At 42.1% G+C, this 18103-nt stretch overlaps 1 protein-coding gene across 6 annotated transcripts in view; it reads left to right on the plus strand.

The window, feature by feature from the left end:
* The first annotated feature begins 141 nt into the window (after positions 1-141).
* The window catches only part of ubap2l (ubiquitin associated protein 2-like), a 34545-nt gene continuing 16583 nt past the window's right edge, over positions 142-18103 (plus strand). For 3 of the 6 annotated variants that reach the window (XM_049601881.1, XM_049601885.1, XM_049601883.1), the window contains exons 1-16: positions 207-378; positions 1599-1736; positions 2533-2610; positions 4543-4653; positions 5628-5802; positions 7319-7420; positions 7593-7638; positions 10881-10925; positions 12589-12695; positions 13014-13073; positions 13166-13218; positions 15540-15625; positions 16571-16751; positions 16953-17151; positions 17308-17639; positions 17829-18001. In XM_049601881.1, the coding sequence (XP_049457838.1) occupies positions 1641-1736; positions 2533-2610; positions 4543-4653; positions 5628-5802; positions 7319-7420; positions 7593-7638; positions 10881-10925; positions 12589-12695; positions 13014-13073; positions 13166-13218; positions 15540-15625; positions 16571-16751; positions 16953-17151; positions 17308-17639; positions 17829-18001 (1844 nt within the window). In that variant the 5' untranslated portion in view covers positions 207-378; positions 1599-1640. The other 3 variants (XM_049601884.1, XM_049601887.1, XM_049601882.1) reach the window with 2 other exon arrangements.

The following is an 18103-nucleotide window of genomic DNA, read 5'->3' on the forward strand; positions in this document are numbered from 1 at the left end:
ATAAACGCAGTTCATCATATGCCTCAATTGCCAAATTTTATTATCTGTGTTGTGCATCCCCATCACTGACATGTCATAACTCCGCTGATAATATTAAACTATTTTAGTGTGTGGTCACATGTTGTGGGTCCAGTTTCCTCGAAGCGCCCTGTAAACCACGTGACGCAGCTCTCCGTGGTGTCAGAGTGGAGAAGAAACAGGTAAATTCAGTCTCTCGCTTATTGTGTGAGCGAGTCGGTTAGCTATATTTTCCCAACTTAGTTGTATCAACTTGGGGTTCAGGAATTATATCCTGTCCTAAATCCGACTAGAAGGTCGACAACGAGACCACTTGTCGGTCGGTTGTGTAGCAGTGTCTAATATTGAGCCGGGTTTCTGGTCAGTATCGCCTGTTATTTATTTTCATTTTAGGGGCCTGTAGGCCTGCCTTCAGCCTCGGTGAATTTTATGTCGAGTGCCCGGCTATCAGAATATACTGTGGCGACAATGTGGTAGAGTGGTGGTGCAGTTTAGGAAGCTGCTACTTTGCTAACCTAGCTAGCTGGCTAACATTGCCTAGCTACACAAAACGACGTTAGCTAATTAAGATAGCATGGCTAACACTTGTTAGCAGACAACCAGTGGCAACTGAGTGGCATGGGCGTTTTTTTTTGGTTTGGTCGAACACGAAAGCTTCACTGCTCGCTAGTAGCTGATAAGCTAATTTACTTCTTGGCTATCAAGCTAAGTCAGCTAACGCTAACATCCCATCGCTGTATAGCTAGTTATCGGCACCCAGTTAGCTAGAGGCTGTTGGAGATAAGGTAGCCTCGTTGTCGCCATGAGGTGAAGCCGTGAGAAGCGGAAGCCCACCGAGACTTCAAAGCTGGATGCTTTCCCCTCAAATATTAGCTAGTTGGCTAGCATTTTGGCCATGTGGCTGGCTAATACATTGGGTATGTTCGGCGGGCCCTGGCTGCAGGCTTGTTTATGGGCTAACGTTAGTGCATACAGGGTTTTACGTAACGTATGCAAGATTAAGGAGTCACTGTCCATAGCAAGGTTAACAGTTTGCTATCGATCAGGGATGCAACGTTACTCCGATGTCTTAACTAACATTATGTGTTTATATCCTGTCCCTCTAATTTAGTGGTCAATACAATGTGGATCTGCCTATCGAGGGTTTTGCGAGCATGTCCTGTTGTAGCAAAATATAGGTTGACCTAACATCACCAGGGCTATTTTGATATAGTAAGCGTTGCATAATGCTCTGAAGCGGTGATAAGTTTAAGTCAGCCAACGTTATGCACTTGAAAGCCTTGAGTGCAGCAGCACCCGGTGTGCCGTGGCACTCTGGCATCCCGGGTCAAACCCGCGACTAGCTTTGGTTTTAGACACTTCCTTAGAAAGAGGCTGAAAACACCCTTTGTCAACGTTTTCCAGGCGTCTCTGGAAACAAAGCTGATGCTGTCTTCTTTATAACGCTTCTAGCTTCCCCCCCACTAGGCAATAAGCCACCAGGCTGTTTGAGGAAGTAGTATTCAAGTGTTCCAGACGTGTACATGGTGACATATATAGGTCACAGGTTTGTAATGCCTCTCTCATCATTTCCTCCTCAGGTGTTATTCCTTTGTAAATACTGTTATTTGTATATACTGTAAATGATGACGTCCATGGGCGGGAACCGAGCCCGGGGCAGCTGGGAGCAGACACAGGGCCAGACACAGAGTCAGACACAGCACAAGCAGAGGCCTCAGGTACCTTCACTCTCACCACCTGACACACTGCCCAGATGCACAGTCATTTGCACCAGGGTTTAGTATAGGCAAATCAGTGCCTAAATGCCACTTGTTTTGTTAGACACACATTTTCTACAAAGCTACATACTACAGACACCAACAATTGGGAACTTTAAATGCCAATTGCAAAGCTCAACGTAGTATGCTCTGTAAGAGGTTTTGACCGATGCCAGTTACAGTACACTGGAGGATAAACAGCACTTATTCTGACTATCAGGAGGGGAGTCCCAGATTTTGACATTGGGGATCATAGCTGCAGTCTAAACTACAGTGATCAACTCAGTCCCTGATCTAAGTTGACCAGCTAACACACAAGTTTAATAGTTACATTATAGGGTTTGGACAGGGTTTACACATGTGCAGATGTAAGGGTTTAACAAGAGTTCTAGTAGCCTGTGACAGTGGTGCTTTCTGTGTGATGAATCATAGTATTTACACGAAACAGTTGTAAAAGATTTTATAAATGGCTAAATATAAGGGTTTTTTTTTTTTCTCTATTTTTTTGTGCAAAAGCAAATATAGTGCCCAGGGTACCAAATTAGCACCGTCCACCAGCCAGATGCTGGTAAAATATTAAAGTGGCTGGTAGAATTGCTTCACCTACAAGCTGAAAATATGATGGTAATCTATTGAGTGGTTTGTAAAATTTGAACATTCACCAGCCATTTGACCTATGGTTCAAAACAAGTTAATATTGCATCCTGCTTGTGCTTCTGTTTTTTAAATATTAAATGTTTCACTCCTCTTGAAACAGGCTACCGCAGAGCAGATCCGACTTGCGCAGATGATTTCAGACCACAATGATGCAGACTTTGAAGAGAAGGTCAAACAGGTGAGCTGATGCATATCCCTTTGTTCTTTTTCCAGCATTCCTGTGTAGTTTTTCTTGCCCCTTTTGAAAATGGTTAAGTAACAGTCCTTTGTGGTTTATCTCTGGTACATGTATTACATCTGTTGTGTCTCACATTGGGTGTGTATATGCGTCTCCTATTATGCTTTGCATTGTTGGTTTGTCAGACGTCATCATGTACATAAAGTCAGTGACACGGCGCGCAGTGAATTATATTCAGGCTGTGATGGTGATGTGCACATATAATTTTGTGTGTAAAATGTGATAATTAGTTATGGTAATCAGAAAACAATGTATTAAGGCACAATCTCAGTTATAAGAAAGGGGCAAAACAAAGGGTTTTTTTGTCCATTTCTTCCCTTTTGCTTGTTTAAAGGATAAAGATCTGAGGTGCCACCCTGGATAATACAGGCTTTTAGGGCTGTAACAGCACACAGAGCTCACTATTTGGTTCATACCCCGATTTAGGAGTCATGGTTCAGAGCTGATAGTACAGCTGGAGAAAAAATCAAATGCATAAGGATATGTTCAATTTATTTTAAACAGACAGGAGTGTCAAAGATAGATGCAATCCTCCTTCTGGGCACTGAGGTAGAATATAGCCCACTGGGAACTTTGGTTTACGATACAAGATAAGGAAAAGTGTTTCCCTGAGAGTTGTACAGGCCTGATGGCCTGCTAGGCCAACGGGAAATTCCTAACAGGCCATTAAGATCTTTTTTTTTTTGTTGTTGTTGTTTTTTTTAATGCCAAAAATAATGCCAAATCTCCATAATTCAGTGATTTGTGTTTGTGGGAGCCTCTGTGAGGCACTGTGTAATTTATGTGCAGTCTTTTCATTTCTGCTCAGTGTGACAGTCTTGACCATGTTTTGCTGTCTCTGTTGAGTGTGGGGCTTTGCCAGTCCACACAGGGGGCGGAGCACAGAGAGGAGAGGCTGGTTAAATGAATATTACTCAAATTGATGACAGCTCATTATGTTGCACTTGTAATAAAAGCAAGCTCCCCAAAACCAAAGATCGACAGGCGTCAACCACCCAAAACATTTGATAACCTAGCCAAAAAATCTGTTTTTTAAAAGCCATCGCACAAACCTGAACCTGGCGGCAGTGGTGAGGATGCTACCACTCTGCTGCTGATGGGAGACAATCTAGTCCTGGTCAGAGCACTAGCAGCTCTTCTGCTGATACAGCTGCACCCCCTACAAGCACAGAAAGACAGGCTTTGATCCATCTTGGCTGTCAGTCAGAGAGGAAATACTCCTCCTGGTTCTACAAGACTGATAGGCCACAGGTATCGTTAGGGGTAGATGTAAATAAAAATGTGTATATGTTCTTGTTATTAAGCAATATTTCTTATGTGTTCGTGGAGTCTATTTAGTCAATAATAATGTAGTCATGAAGTTTGTGATGTACATCTCTAATAATTAAGTTAAATACACCCAGTATAATATTTGAATTCTACCCACGTGGCTTTAAATTTATTTTCAGTGTCGTTATGTTGCATTAAATCATATGTGATTAATGATGAAGTCAAAGCTTAAAAAAGTAAGACCCTAAAATAGCAGTTAAGGTCAGAAAGTTCTGTAAACAGGTCATCAGGACCTTTTGATAAGAGGTTATCTTTTGCTTACTCAATTTTACTGTGTAGTCATTTCCAAGCCATTTAAAGAAGGCATAGTGTCACAGTCTTTATGGAAAGGGAATCTCGTATTCAAGCTACTGAAGTGACGAAGATGCTGAACTCCTGCTGGTAGCAGGCATGCGTGCTGCTGTTCTGTGTTCTGATGTATGTATGTTTTTAAAAAAAACATTTTGCACAAGTTTACACAGGAGCCCTTTTTATTAACGTGATGCCAGCAGTGTCTGTCAGGGGTCCCCTCTGTTTCTCATCATGCCTCTCCTCCTTTTGCAGCTGATTGACATCACAGGCAAGGACCAGGATGAGTCAATGATCGCACTGCACGATTGCAACGGGGATGTCAACAGAGCCATTAACGTGTTGCTGGAGGGTAGCCCAGACACTGTGAGTATTGGCTTTGTGTGAGGGCTTAGCTCTGCAAGGGCCAGATTCTGGAGAAATCAGTGCTGCTCTGGATTGGATAACTATGATATTGGACTAACGGTTAACACAGTACGAGTGTGGCTCCTCTGAAGTATAGCACCGAATGAACATGGACAGAGGCAGGGTTTCGTATTTTAGACAAAATTATACGTGAAGGTAAAAAAGTGCAAAAAGAAGTTTGCTATAACCACATTTTCTGTACTTCCCGTTGGTCACCTTGTCACTTCCGCATGCCCTGAGTATGTTATCACTGACCTTTTAAGACAATCCTTTCAGTTAAATTAAATCATTTTTTAACATGATGGAAAGCCTTCATAGCTGCATAAAAGCTTTGATATAAATGTTACTAGCAGAATGTAGAGTAGACTTGAAACCAGAAAGTGGAAATGCGTCTTGCCAGCACATTAATCAGACCTGATATGATGTTGTCAGGTGCCTCAATTGTCAAGATAATGGCTCAGTGTAGAGACTTTAAAATGAACAAGTTCATCAGAAGGAACAGAGTTTGTTTTTGTTTTCAGTTGTGATTTTACAGTAGCTGCTGCCACACCTGGCCCACACAACCATAAGTTGCTTCATGTATGAAAATCTCAGTAGTCAGATGTAGACTCACTAGATGAGGAGAAAGTTTGAGACCACCAGAAACATTTTTGGCTCACTGGCCAATAATTCATTTGTCTCAAGTCAATGACATACTGACCACCAGGCAACATTCAACCCATCTTGATGAATAAATTTCTTGTAACTGTCATCATATTTTGGCTATGCACATTATTCTGTTGTTATGGCAGTGATCTAGAGATGCACTTAAATTAACCTTCACTTATCTTCAGTACTTGTTTTCCTTTTTGGTGACTCAGTTCAAAGTCAATGAGTCCAGCAATGCATTGATTTAAAGGAACAGCAGTGTGACATTGTCTCTATCTCTTCCTAAGGACTCTTGGGAAATGGTGGGGAAGAAGAAAGGGGTGTCTGGCCAGAAGGAGACTAGCCAGGCAGAGACTGGAGAGGAAGGAAAAGAGAACCGGGAGAAAGGAGGAGAGAAAGATGTAGCACGTCGTCGAGGTGGAGCTCCACGTAAGGGCCGTGGAGCCAGCAGGGGACGAGAGTGTAAGTGTTTACTGTTCCGTTATAGTGACATCACAGTTTCCTTTTTTCCAATTATCTCTATAAAATGTGAATATTTGTTATGCTAAATAAAGCACTGATTTTAGTGTTTTATAGTGTTTTCGCTCTGACTGCTTTTTGGTATCACTGTTTTTGACTGAGAGAGAGCGCTTCATGCTCTTGACACTTCAGAATATATTTGCCAATTTTTCATGAGTTGAGGCCAGCTCACTGTGGGTGCACCTTCTTTTATCATTCCCCTCATGCAAAATTGAAAACTTTTCTGTTAATATGATATGCACAAAAGTATCTTTAGTTAGTGGTCAGTCACTAACACATTTCACGAATTAAAACAATTAGCAAAGCAAGCAAAATTTATTTATATGGCATCTTTCACAGACACCAGTCACTGAGTGCTTCACTCTAAAAGAAGTACAGTCAAATAAAAAAAAAAACAAAGATTAGACACCAGATGAAATACGCAAGGAGAACAGAAATGAGACACAAGTTAAAACATAAAATACCACATGCTACCTAAATGGTTGTCTGAACAGATGGGTTTTTAAGCTGGTATTTAAAAGAATCCGCAAAGTTCATGCTTAGTGTCTGCTAACTGGAAGGCATGATCTTGGCAAGTCTTCAGATGTGACTGAGGTGCACTTAAAAAACCCTGGGTAGATGACCTAAGAGATCGGCTTGAGGTGTGGAGGTCCGGAAGCTCCATGATATACTTTGAAACCTGGTCACGAAGGGCTCTATAAGTGAGAACCAACATTTTAAAATGAATTCTATAATCAACAAGAGGCCAGTGCAGAGAGGTTTAAATAGGTGTGATATGTGACAGTCTATTTGATCATGTAAAGAGCCTAGCAGCAGCGTTTTAGACAATTTGTACTTGTGACCCATGAGCAAAATAGAGCCCTGAACGACTCATATTTATCTGCAATTTGTGAGCGGCAGTCATTTGTTAAAGAAGGCTGTACTTCAAAATTAAGTCCCCTAGTGGCTCATCAGTGGGAGGCTTTCAAAGTGAAGAAGCAGTAGAGAGAGTGTTGTTTGCTTCAACAGTAGTTTGTAAACTTGAGGGAAAAGTGTGGCTTTTATCTGTTAGATGGAGGTAAGAATAGGATTGTTGTACAGGTGCCACAAAATTACTGAAAGAAGAAAATAGCGAGCCCTTTAAAAACGGCAGTTTCTTGAAATCACCTGCTTGAAAGTGCTGATTTAGCTCTTGTGTGTTAAAGCACCATCTAGTCATTTGCAGCACACCAGTAGACCCTTCTTAACCCAAACAGTGGACCTGAAGGGGGGACAGTGTGTGCCACAGTAAATGATAGCCAGTATTTGTCTCTCTTCTTGATTCTGAATGAAGGACTTCTCGGCTCTTATACAGCCCTAGAATTTTTGATGCAGTTTCTTTTCAAGCCATAACACGTTTTTGTTGAAACAATTGTTTTGAAACCTGCAGGTAGTTTTTGTATTGTTTAAATCTGACATCGTTGTCTCAATTTAACTCAAGTTCGTGGTCAGGAGAACGGCTTGGATGGAGGCAAGGCTGGAGTAGCTGGGAGAGGTGCAGAGCGAGGCAGAAGGGGAAGAGGCAGAGGAAGAGGGACTGTCGGTAAGTGCCTGTAATCCTCCTCTGACAGACTTATTTACGAGGGATATGCATCTAGTCAAAACATGGCGGTATGGAGGGAGGGTTTATATATTTGCTTACACCACTGCCATTCTTTTTTGTGACAATAGTTGTCAAGCTAAGAAACTTAGGTAAGCTCTTGTTGTCTCTCCAGGAGTATCTGGACGGCGAGGAGGCAGATTTTCGGCACAGGGCATGGGGTAAGAGAACACCTGCATTGCCTAAAACCAGAGGGCCTTTTGTTCCACTTTACCTGTTGCCATGGTCACCAAAGAGCAGGACCCCAGCCTATTGTTTAGTCTTAATCCAAAGGAGGGAGAATTTACATCAGCCAATGGGATTGAGCAGCGTGGGCAGAATAACTCTCTTCAGAGAGTCTAAACATTTCATTTGGAGTGAAATTTTGATAGCTCCGCTCAGGAGGGTGTCTCTACTCTCTGGCCCAAGGCTGCAGATGTGCGTGCGTGTGTGCGTGCGTAGTTAATAATATGTCAGTTGATGAGTTAGCATCTTATACTGGCAGGCTGACTTGTAGGTGTCACAAAAGAGGAGCCACTTCTCTGAACTGTGTTGACATTTTTTGACTAATGTCATTATTTAATGGGCAACATTGTAGTTGTCATAACAAACCTCCTGCATTTAATTATAAGCAGTTAGGTGTGATGTGATGTTACTCTGCAGTTATAGATCTTCTTGGCGTGCTGAAGCAGCACATGTGACACTGTGTGGCTTTCTCTAGTGAGGTCAAGGACTGAGTGGCTTCCTCCCAAGAGAAACCTTTATGTAATTTTCACTCCTTGTACAAGTATTGGATGTTTGCTTTAAAGCTACTGCAACCATGCCATAAATATATATTTGAACACGGAGGCTCAGATGGTAGAGTCGTGACTTGAATGAAACTAAAAGGTGTAATTTACTTTGCTTAAGTGATAGTGCACTCTAGAACGACAACAAAACTTCACACGTCTTAAAGGTTTTATCTGTGCTGTGAAAATGTCTACTATTTCAGTACATTTGTAGAGTGGTCCCAGATATTGACTTGCATATCTCAACGGCCATGGCAGTATACTTAGTTTCATATTAACTGAGCTTGTTTTTGGTGCCGGGGCTTCCCACCTGCAATCGGATGCTTTGCTAGCTCAGGTGCGTTTATGTTATCTAACCCCCCCGCCATGCCCCACAACAGTTCTGTGATCGCTTTTGCTTCTTGCTTGTAGCAGACAGTTTATCCGCTTGGCTTCAGTGTCAGTCAAACATGTAAATGAAACACTTGACTTTAAAGGAAGCTGTTTTAAAGCAGATAAGGTCTTTGATCAGTTTATTAAGATAACACGATAGTGGGTAGATTTGTATCTGTATTATTTGTACCCTGTGCTAGTACATTCAAGACGATGCTAAGATATTTTGTGCCATTCACCTCACATACTCATATTCTGCTTAAAAATTTAAGCATGCACCGAATCAAACTGAATGAATACTGCGAGCACTCAAGGGAAATGAGTACTACACGTCATTACTGATAAATAAGTTGATCAAAGAGATTTTGTTCTAAAGTTGGTGTAAAACTTAAATGACTAGGATGATGAGGAGAATATTGATAAGTGAATTTAATATTATCCTCAAAAGTTGGTTTATAGCTAAATATGGCAGATCATATTTTTGTTTCCAGAGAGATTTTTTTTAACAGTAGCTCAGAGATGCAGAATCTTGGGACACAAATTTCCATACTTACTCAGCAGCCAGTCAGAGCATTGAGGAGGTATTCGGTTATTACTTACCTGATAGCTGATTGGTTAGATGGGCAGATTACCCCAAAATCAGAAATACATATTTTTCTTGTTCAGGCCCAGACACACCAAATTGACTTCAAAGAACTAGTGGCAATTGAAGCCGGCAGTTGTGTCGCCTCACGTCACCTTGTCTTGGCCAAAAAGTTGCACATGAGCATACGCAAAGACTATAGCTGATGGCCACCCAGCACGTAGGTACTGCACCTGCGTTAATGGAAATTACTTTCCACACCAGCGGCTGGCAGTAGTCTGTATTCGTAATTTAAAAAGGGAAACCAGAAGAATGTCTTGATGCTGTTTAGCCAGTAAGCACGTTAACAAGACGATCCACTGATGGAAGAACAGAGCATATTTACCGTGTGCCAGTGAAATAACACAAACCACCACAAAACATTTGTGCTAAAGAGCTCAATGGATTAAGAAAAATAATCTTACCTCATATAACAAGTTTGTTTGGATCTCACTCCCTCATGACTTCAGCCCTTTGTTTACTTTCCTCACTTTTGTTTCTCTTCATATGCGCTGAGCCAAACTGCCAGTCTCAGTGATTTCATTTGCTAATGGGCTCCACCATCGCCATCACCGATTCAGCATGCTGAATCTCATGTGGAAGCCAGCTAACAAGAATCTCAGACACATTCGTTTTTATTATTTAGTGCAATATAGAAGATACAGAATCTTTTAAAGCTGTTCCCCTGTTAATGCTCATGTTGTCTGTTGTTTAGGAGATGCTTTCATTATGTAGCCAGTAGTTTTCACTTGTACCACAGCAATGGTTGGCACATTTACAACGCTGTCTCTTGGGGTAACTGTTAGCTGCCTTTTGTATTTAGTCTGCAGCAAAGAATTTTGAGGAAGAGTTTGTTGTATGTATATGTATGTATGTATATGTGTATATATGTATATATGTATATATGTATATGTATATGTATATGTGTGTGTGTGTGTGTGTGTGTGTATGTGTGTGTGTATGTGTGTGTATATGTATGTATGTATACACCCCCCTCCCTGAAAATGGTTAATGTTGTAGGACACAAAAACTATAGTGTGTTGTGTTGCTCTGGTGGAGACCAAGCTGTTGATCTGAATCGAGCCAACTAAATTTAAAGGTGGTCAAGGTCTATCGATTTTAAGAAAATAACAGGGAGATAAAAAGAAAAAAAAAGACTAGTTGACTTCAGATGGGGATTTTTTTCAATAGAGGTGAAAGTGAATGCTGGCTGCATTCACAACAGCATCCTGTGTGGCTGTTGAGCAATAGCTTTGATATAATGTGGCTGTGTGATAGAAGGTATCATTGACATTGCTGAAATTGTCTAGGCATTAACTGCATCAATGAAAAGATTACTGCATTTCCTCTTGCAGAGCTACCCTCATCCAGCAATGGTTTTTGTGTTTGTGGCTGCGTTGTGTATTCCTGATGATTTGGGTTTCTTGGACTGTGTGTTTACCCACCATGACTAAACGCACACTGGCTTGCCTTGCATTGTAGAGTGACTGACAGGTGTAGAGTGTCTGTTACAGGACTGGCACAAGCAGATCGAAGGCATTTTGCTTACGCTGCTGCTCTGGATTGTGGTCTGAAAAGCTTTGTCTTCTACTTTTACTTTGTTGTGCTTCTTGTAATTGTTGCCATTATTTTTCCTCTAAAGCCAGATTGATAAGGGGCCCAGATATGATATTGCAGGAGGTGAGAGGTGAGTGCATCGCCTCTGGTGTGTTTGTTATTCTTGTTTTCTTTAGGGAGACTTTCGAGTGCCATAAAACAGGATGTTGTAATGTAAGACATTGTCAAACCAGAAAGTATTACTCCTTGTTCTATTAATAGGATATGAAAAAGATATGACCTTGCTGAAATTTGATGTTAAATCTGTTCGCGCAAGCCATAAATGCCCTCAGATTTGCACAGGAAGGATCTAAGACAAATTATGAAAACAGCTTGGCTTGGCTTGACTCAAAAGAAAAGTGTTGTATTTCGTCATGTTGCTAGGTTGCACCAGCTGTAATTTTCTCAGCATATACGGATGTGTCAGATTATTGAAAGACACGCAGTACCAGGAAAAAGTTGTTGAGTGACAACAAAAACAGTATTAAGATGCTTCTTATTTGCAAGTCTTGACTGTACAAGCTCTCAAAGACAGTAATGGTTTCACTTCAGTCTCTTATCATTTCTTCTTCCTCCTACAACCTCAGTCACTCCTTTTCTGAAGTGTTGCTGTTAGCTAAGAGCCTAATGATGATAAGAGCAGAGCTGGGGATTTATTCAAACAGTACTCATAGTGCAATATGCAGGCACAACACCAACTAGCTCACTAATGGTTTGCGCGTTTTTAAATTGGGATCTGCTTCTGCTTAACGTTTTCTACAATTAGACCTATAGAGGCTAAGTTAAAAGAACAGTGTGTAGGATTTAGTGGCATCTAGGGGTAACGATTGCAGTTTGCAACCAGCTCAAACGTCACCCATATGCCAGCTCCCAGTAAGGATTCCTTCAGTGTTAATTGTTCAGGAGGTTTTTACCAGGAGCCAAATTGCCAGCAGAGGTCTCCTCCTCTCCAAAACAAACAACTAGGTGATTAAACCTGTAGAGGCACAAAATGAAGCAGTTCACATTACAAATCAGTGTTTTGCTCATCACAGACCGGCCACTAGCCTGGCACCTGCTAATGTGTGCTCACCTTTTTTCTGATCGAGCAATCGGGAGTCTGCCTGTAGCAGAGGGGCCACTAGCCTGGCATGTCTGCGATGCATGCTAACCTTTTTTTTTTTCTGGTAACTTAAGATCCATTTGTTCAGTAGGTTTGTACAGGGAGAAAAATTATCAGCAGAGAGCTCTCCCTCTCCCAAACAAACAGACCAGCATTATAAACTGGTAAACGAATACTGAATAAAGCAATTTCACATTTGAGAAATCTTTTTTTCCTGATGCTGTGTGGCACAGAGGGGCTGCTAATTACAGTGCCTGACGCAAAAAAGCGAATGACCCTTTCTAGAGCCAGTGCTGGGTTTGTCTGTTTTGGACTACTGTAGACACATGGCAGCGCAACATGGCAAACTCTGTAGACAAGGACCCGCTCCCTATGTAGATATAAAAAGCTCCTTTTAAGGTAATAAAATCAATAATTCTTATTTTTGGGTGATTACACACTAAAGAAAACATACTGATTATATTATATTCCATTTTGCCGATATATCCCCCTAAATCCTACACAGTGAACCTTTAAAAAAGGACCCCAGATTGTTGTTTGTGTTGGTACTCAGTTGTGACCGAAGTTTTGTTTTGTAGTGCTGATGGCCCTTCAGCTGTCTGTCAGTACATGCACCCAATTTTCACTTCTCACTTATCGTTTTCTTCCACAGAACATTCAACCCTGCTGACTATGCGGAGCCAGCCCAGACAGAAGAAAACTATGGAGGGGGCAGCACCTGGAACAACACAGGAAGTGTGGAGCTAGAGGAGGGAGCTAGTAAGTTAATTTATTATGAAAGGTTGCCCTCCAATATGAGAAGTTAATCTTATCAATGAAGCATCTGTTCACTATCCAAACAATTTTAAAAATCATTATCAGCATCCTCCTGCGGTAAAGATGAAAGGAAGGTTCACTTGTGTTCAAAGGATGTTCGCTTTTTGATGCCAGGCATCATCAGCCATGGACACTGTTCCCAGACATATTGTTTTTCTCTCAGATCTTTACATCCACATATCTGTATGTTCAGACTAAAATATTATCATCTCTTTTTATTGCATTCAACTTTGATCTCCTCACATCTGTCTTTGTCTCTAGGGTTGGAATACGCTGCAGGAGAGGGAACAAATTACCCACCCAAGTTTGACTCTGCTCCTGGTAAACCTGTCTTCACCTCTGTTGTTTTATGCATAGCTTATTCTGTTTGAGGGTTTCTCAGTAGTATTGAACTGTTTCCCTTTGACCCACAGGTGCCTGGAGGACCGCCACAGAGGAGTGGGGCACTGAGGACTGGAATGAGGATGTGAGTGTTTCTGGACTTAACCTCATGCAACTGCTGCAGCTCCAATTATAACACTGAGTGTGTTTACATGAGCATGAATAATCCCTTTATGATCAGGTTTTTGGAGTATCCCATTTATGTGTTTGAGCATTTAAACACCATATCCCATATTCAGAAACTTGAGTATGCTAGCTGGAGTGCTCTGAAATAAACCGGGATACTGTTGCATGTATACACATTATCCCGATCAATGAGAGTCACCTATCTGTGCAGGAGCAGTTTCAACCAAGTGTGTAACAAACGGTGGTGGCAATGAAACAGTCTCACTTCTGGTAGTTAAAAGCCCCTTTTACACTGCCAGATTTTTCCGCAAATGTTGGGCCGTTTTGCCGGCAAGCTGCGAGCGTTTATACACACAGAGGCGGAATGGCTAGATGATCCGAGGCGCCCAATTTTCCGCCTCGTAGGGTAGTCATATTGGCAGAACCCTTTTAGTTTGAACAGACCGAGGTGGCCTTCTGCAAGGGAGGGGCTGTTGAAGACTTCTGGAAGGAGCTGTTGATGACGCTGTACGTGCGACCCACTGACGGTGGATAAACAGGAAACAGAGCAGCTAGTAGCAATAGGGAAACACAAACCTGACAGACACTGTAAAGATGAGCAACTGGGGAGACAAGGCATTGCGCGCCCTCCTTGCCCTCGCAAACAACGAGGCCATTAACCGTCAGATGACGGGGACGGTGAAGAGCGGGCCGATTTACGAGAGAATCTCCGCCTGACTAGCCGCGGCTCCCCTCCCACGTCACTTTTTACGTCACACGCTGAGCTACACGTTTTGTTACTTGCTCACGCCCCCATTGCCCCGAAAAAGGCACATTCTGTATAAACAAAAGTAGGTAGGTGGCATTTTCCTGCACTCCCCGATTTTGTTTTTATACTGCCAATGCTGAAAAAAGACTGATTGGGCTTTCCTGAAAATTTGCACAATTCCTACCTAAAAAGGGCTAAAGAGACTGCGTATCTTCATCTACTGCTCCCCTGTCCTACGTTGTGAAAGTGGTGGACAATTTTGTAAGAGTACCATAGCTGATTTCAGGTGTAATGTTAGCTCAGTAGGCTAGATAGTAGAGGGGGGGGGGCAGGGCAGGGCAGGCATTTCTTGGATGCATTGCAACGCAGATGTGTATGATTTGGCATCCATTCATAAATATCAATAATCTATTATGTAAATGTTTGTTCATAACATGATGTTGACAGAACAAAAGTGTCAGAACTCAGTTGCGAAGTCAGTGTAGTACCCGGACTGTCTACAGCGCAGACAAGCTAAAGTTAACTTGTACTAATTCAACTTCACAAAAGACAGCAGTTGCGAGCTTGTTTTAATTTAATGTCTAAATAATCACATTTGCGAGGCGATCATGAAGTATATTGTGAATACTTACTAACACCGTCACCCAGGGACTAATATTAACGAGAGGAGCCGCAATCCGCATGTAAACCGACTGCAGCATTAACCAAATTAAAACACCTCTGTGATGAAGCAAACAACTCTGCTCAGTCTGTTTTATCTTAAAAACCCTGTGCCTGACCTGCCCAGTGTCTTGGCTTTCACCGCCATTAAAAGAGAGAGCTCCTCTGCTGGCATAATGTAAATAACAACACAGCAGCTGCAGCAGAGCACTCTGCCCCCCCTTATGTCATTCCTATACACACAGGAGACTATAAGGTGCTTTCAAATTCATTCATTCATTCATCAATGCAGTTAACTCTTTAAAATAAAAAGGATGCAGACCATATATTATTGAATAGAACGTGATTTGCAAAGTGTTTCAGCGGAAATATTACAGTAGGCTGTTCAAACACTGGAGGTGGATCAGAGCAGGCAAGTTATGGCAATAAGAGCAGAGAAGAAAGTAGCCATGAAGTTAAATGGTAGTAAATGTACAGCGTAGTGTTAAATATTTTATGTTGCTCTTATCTCCATTTTCGGTGTTGTGTTGAAGATTGTTTCATCATCAGTGTGTTTTCCCCACCTATACCTGAACTAAGCCTCTTCGCTGTTTGTTTTTGTAAACACTGCAGGGGCCTGCACAAATATATTGCAGTAAATTACCCGATTTCTCTCTGCTCATGTGAACACCATATGCTGAATATGTTCACAATCGGGATAAGCCTCAAACGGGATATTCATTTCCATATAAATGCACTTATTAAGTGATAACTTCTAAAGACTAATCAGCAGCAGATTTTAGCGTGGTTTTACACATGCAAAACTTGATACTTCTTTACATCAAAATGTTAACTTTTCTTCTTCCATCGTCTGCCTCTCTCTTCCTCTGCAGCTTTCAGAGACCAAGATATTCACAGCTTCCAGTGTGGCGTCAATGCCTCTGCCTCAAGAGAATGTTACCATCACCAAAGGACAGAGGTAGGTCACTTATGCACTTTATTAGCTTGACTCATGCTTTCCAGTAATGGCTGAGAGAATAATTACATTTGCTTGTTTCACTGTTTACTTGTTCAATGTCAAATATCAAAACATTTAATCAAAATATTTTCTGGCTCAAGCTTCTCAGTTATGAAGATTTGCTGCATTTTTGTATCTTACACTGTAGTAAACTGAATATTGTTGTGTTTGGACTGTGGGTTGGGAAGAAACGGTATCAAGACCTTTACACACTGGGAGCATGATGAATAAACAGCATGAGAATGTGAAATTCTGTGAATACTTTTCATCAGAACTATTCAGGTTGGCAGCAGTGCAAATTTGCATCAGCTACTGGGATTCTATTGACCCAGAGCAGCATCTGGCTGCCTGTCTGTGGTAAATTGTTGTATAGTATAAGATGCTGTAAGCTATATTATAGAGTACCTTTAAGCAGCATGCTCTCAGTGAATTTAGAATTCCCTCTGGCAAATATGCATGGGGCTTTTATTGTGAAAGGTAAGAGGGGAAGGAGTGGGATCTGGTTTGCGTGGCCTTTGTCAAGCTTAAAAGGAGTAATTAAGTTTGCCGTCTTCGTTCAGACCACTGAGCCTCCATTTTTTTTTGTTTTCATAATCCTCATAGGTGCAACATGATTCGTAGTACGACATCTCAGAAAAACTGACCTCACTCCGATTACTCCTTGTAATTTTGCATTTCTGTGTGAAAGTTCTCATGACAATAACAATAGATAAAAAAAAATAGGCTTGGGGATAAATGCCCCCCCCATGGTCCTCTATGAAGATATCACTATTTTCTGATGTTTATAGATGAATGATTAATTTAGAAAATAGTCTGCAGATTGGTCCATGAAAATAAAGGGTCAGCTGACACTGATCACATTTTAAATGTCTTTGTGTCTTAATAAGTATTTCCACCCTGCCACAGGATTGACCTTGCAGTGCTCCTGGGGAAGACTCCCCCGTCCTCCTCCTCAGAGACAGAAAACCCCCCCATGGAGGCCACCCAGCCCCCCTCTTTGTCCCAGTCACTGGTTTTCAGCAACTCCAAGCAAGGGGTGCCACTCTCCCAACCATCCTCCAGCACCCCATACACCCAGCACAGCATGGTGAGACTGCCGTTATATACACCCTGGCTCTTAGAGTGTGCTTACTGATGCAAATTATCTCCAAGTCTTATAATTTCAACCACTTCCCCACCACACAGGAAAAGGATGCAGCCATTGACATCATGTCACAATCGCACCAGTCTAGCACCAATATTTTCTGTTATTGTGATAACAGTGTGTCATAATCTGCCAACATTGCAGGTTAGCATGCTGAGCAAGGGTTTCGGGGATGTGGGAGATCCTAAGGGAGCGAGCACAGGGACCACTGGCTCTCAGTTCCTGGAGCAGTATAAAACAGCGCAGGCACTGGCCCAGCTGGCAGCCCAGCACTCTCAGACTGGACCTCCCAACACAGCCCCTTCATCCTGGGACACCAGTGCCACCTCACTGGGACAATACGGTGAGATGACCTCTTGCTGTAATCACTGATCTCCCTTTAATCCCATTTAGCGTGTTAATGACAATGACTTGCATCTTTTCTTTTTTTCATTGTTGAAAAATCGGAACTGTTCTTAGCGTCCTACTAACATTATGGGTTTTTTTTTCCATTTTACAGATATGAAGACTCAGCCGGAGTCTGCGGTCCATACGCCCTTTACAAAGCGGCAGCCCTACCAGGCTGCCACCTCAACCTCGTCCATGTTGGATGTTTTCCTGCAGGACAAAGGCCTGCCTCCTTCCTCTGCGTCTTCTTCCTTACCCCAACAAACTGCATCCTCACCCCATGTGGTGCCTCCACCTGCTTCCTCCCTTCCTAAAATGGCAGCAGTCCCCTCTCTAGGTCAGCAAGTTTCCCCAAGTTCCTCAGATGCCCAGGGTTCGAGTCCGCTGCCTCTGCAGCAACACAAACTCAAACAGCAGAAGAAAAGGACCTCCATCACAACAAAGGTTACACCTAAATTTAAATTACAAAACATTTTAAATGTGAAAGAGAGAAGCATAGGAAATTATCCATGTTAACATAATTGGCACATTTCATGGATGTGATGGGAAGTCTTGTGTGTGAAAACAACACCATCCTTGGACCAGACTCAGAGTATTTGTGCCAAGTCTTAAAATGCCCTTCATCTTCCTCAGATTCCTGCAATGGCAGTAGAGATGCCAGGCTCAACAGACATTTCAGGCCTCAATCTTCAGTTTGGAGCACTGCAGTTTGGATCAGAACCAGTTCTATCAGAGTACGAGTCCACACCCGCCACCACAACACCAGCCAACCAGGTTCAGAACAGTCTCTACACAAGCCCCAGCAGGTTGGTTCATCCACAAGTGTTGAGCCTAATGTTAAGTTCATATTTACACACTTTGTGTTGACAGTAGACTATTTTAGTGAACCTTTTCTCAAATTTTTATCA

This window comes from Epinephelus fuscoguttatus, linkage group LG17, assembly GCF_011397635.1.
Source record: "Epinephelus fuscoguttatus linkage group LG17, E.fuscoguttatus.final_Chr_v1".
NCBI lineage: Eukaryota > Metazoa > Chordata > Actinopteri > Perciformes > Serranidae > Epinephelus > Epinephelus fuscoguttatus.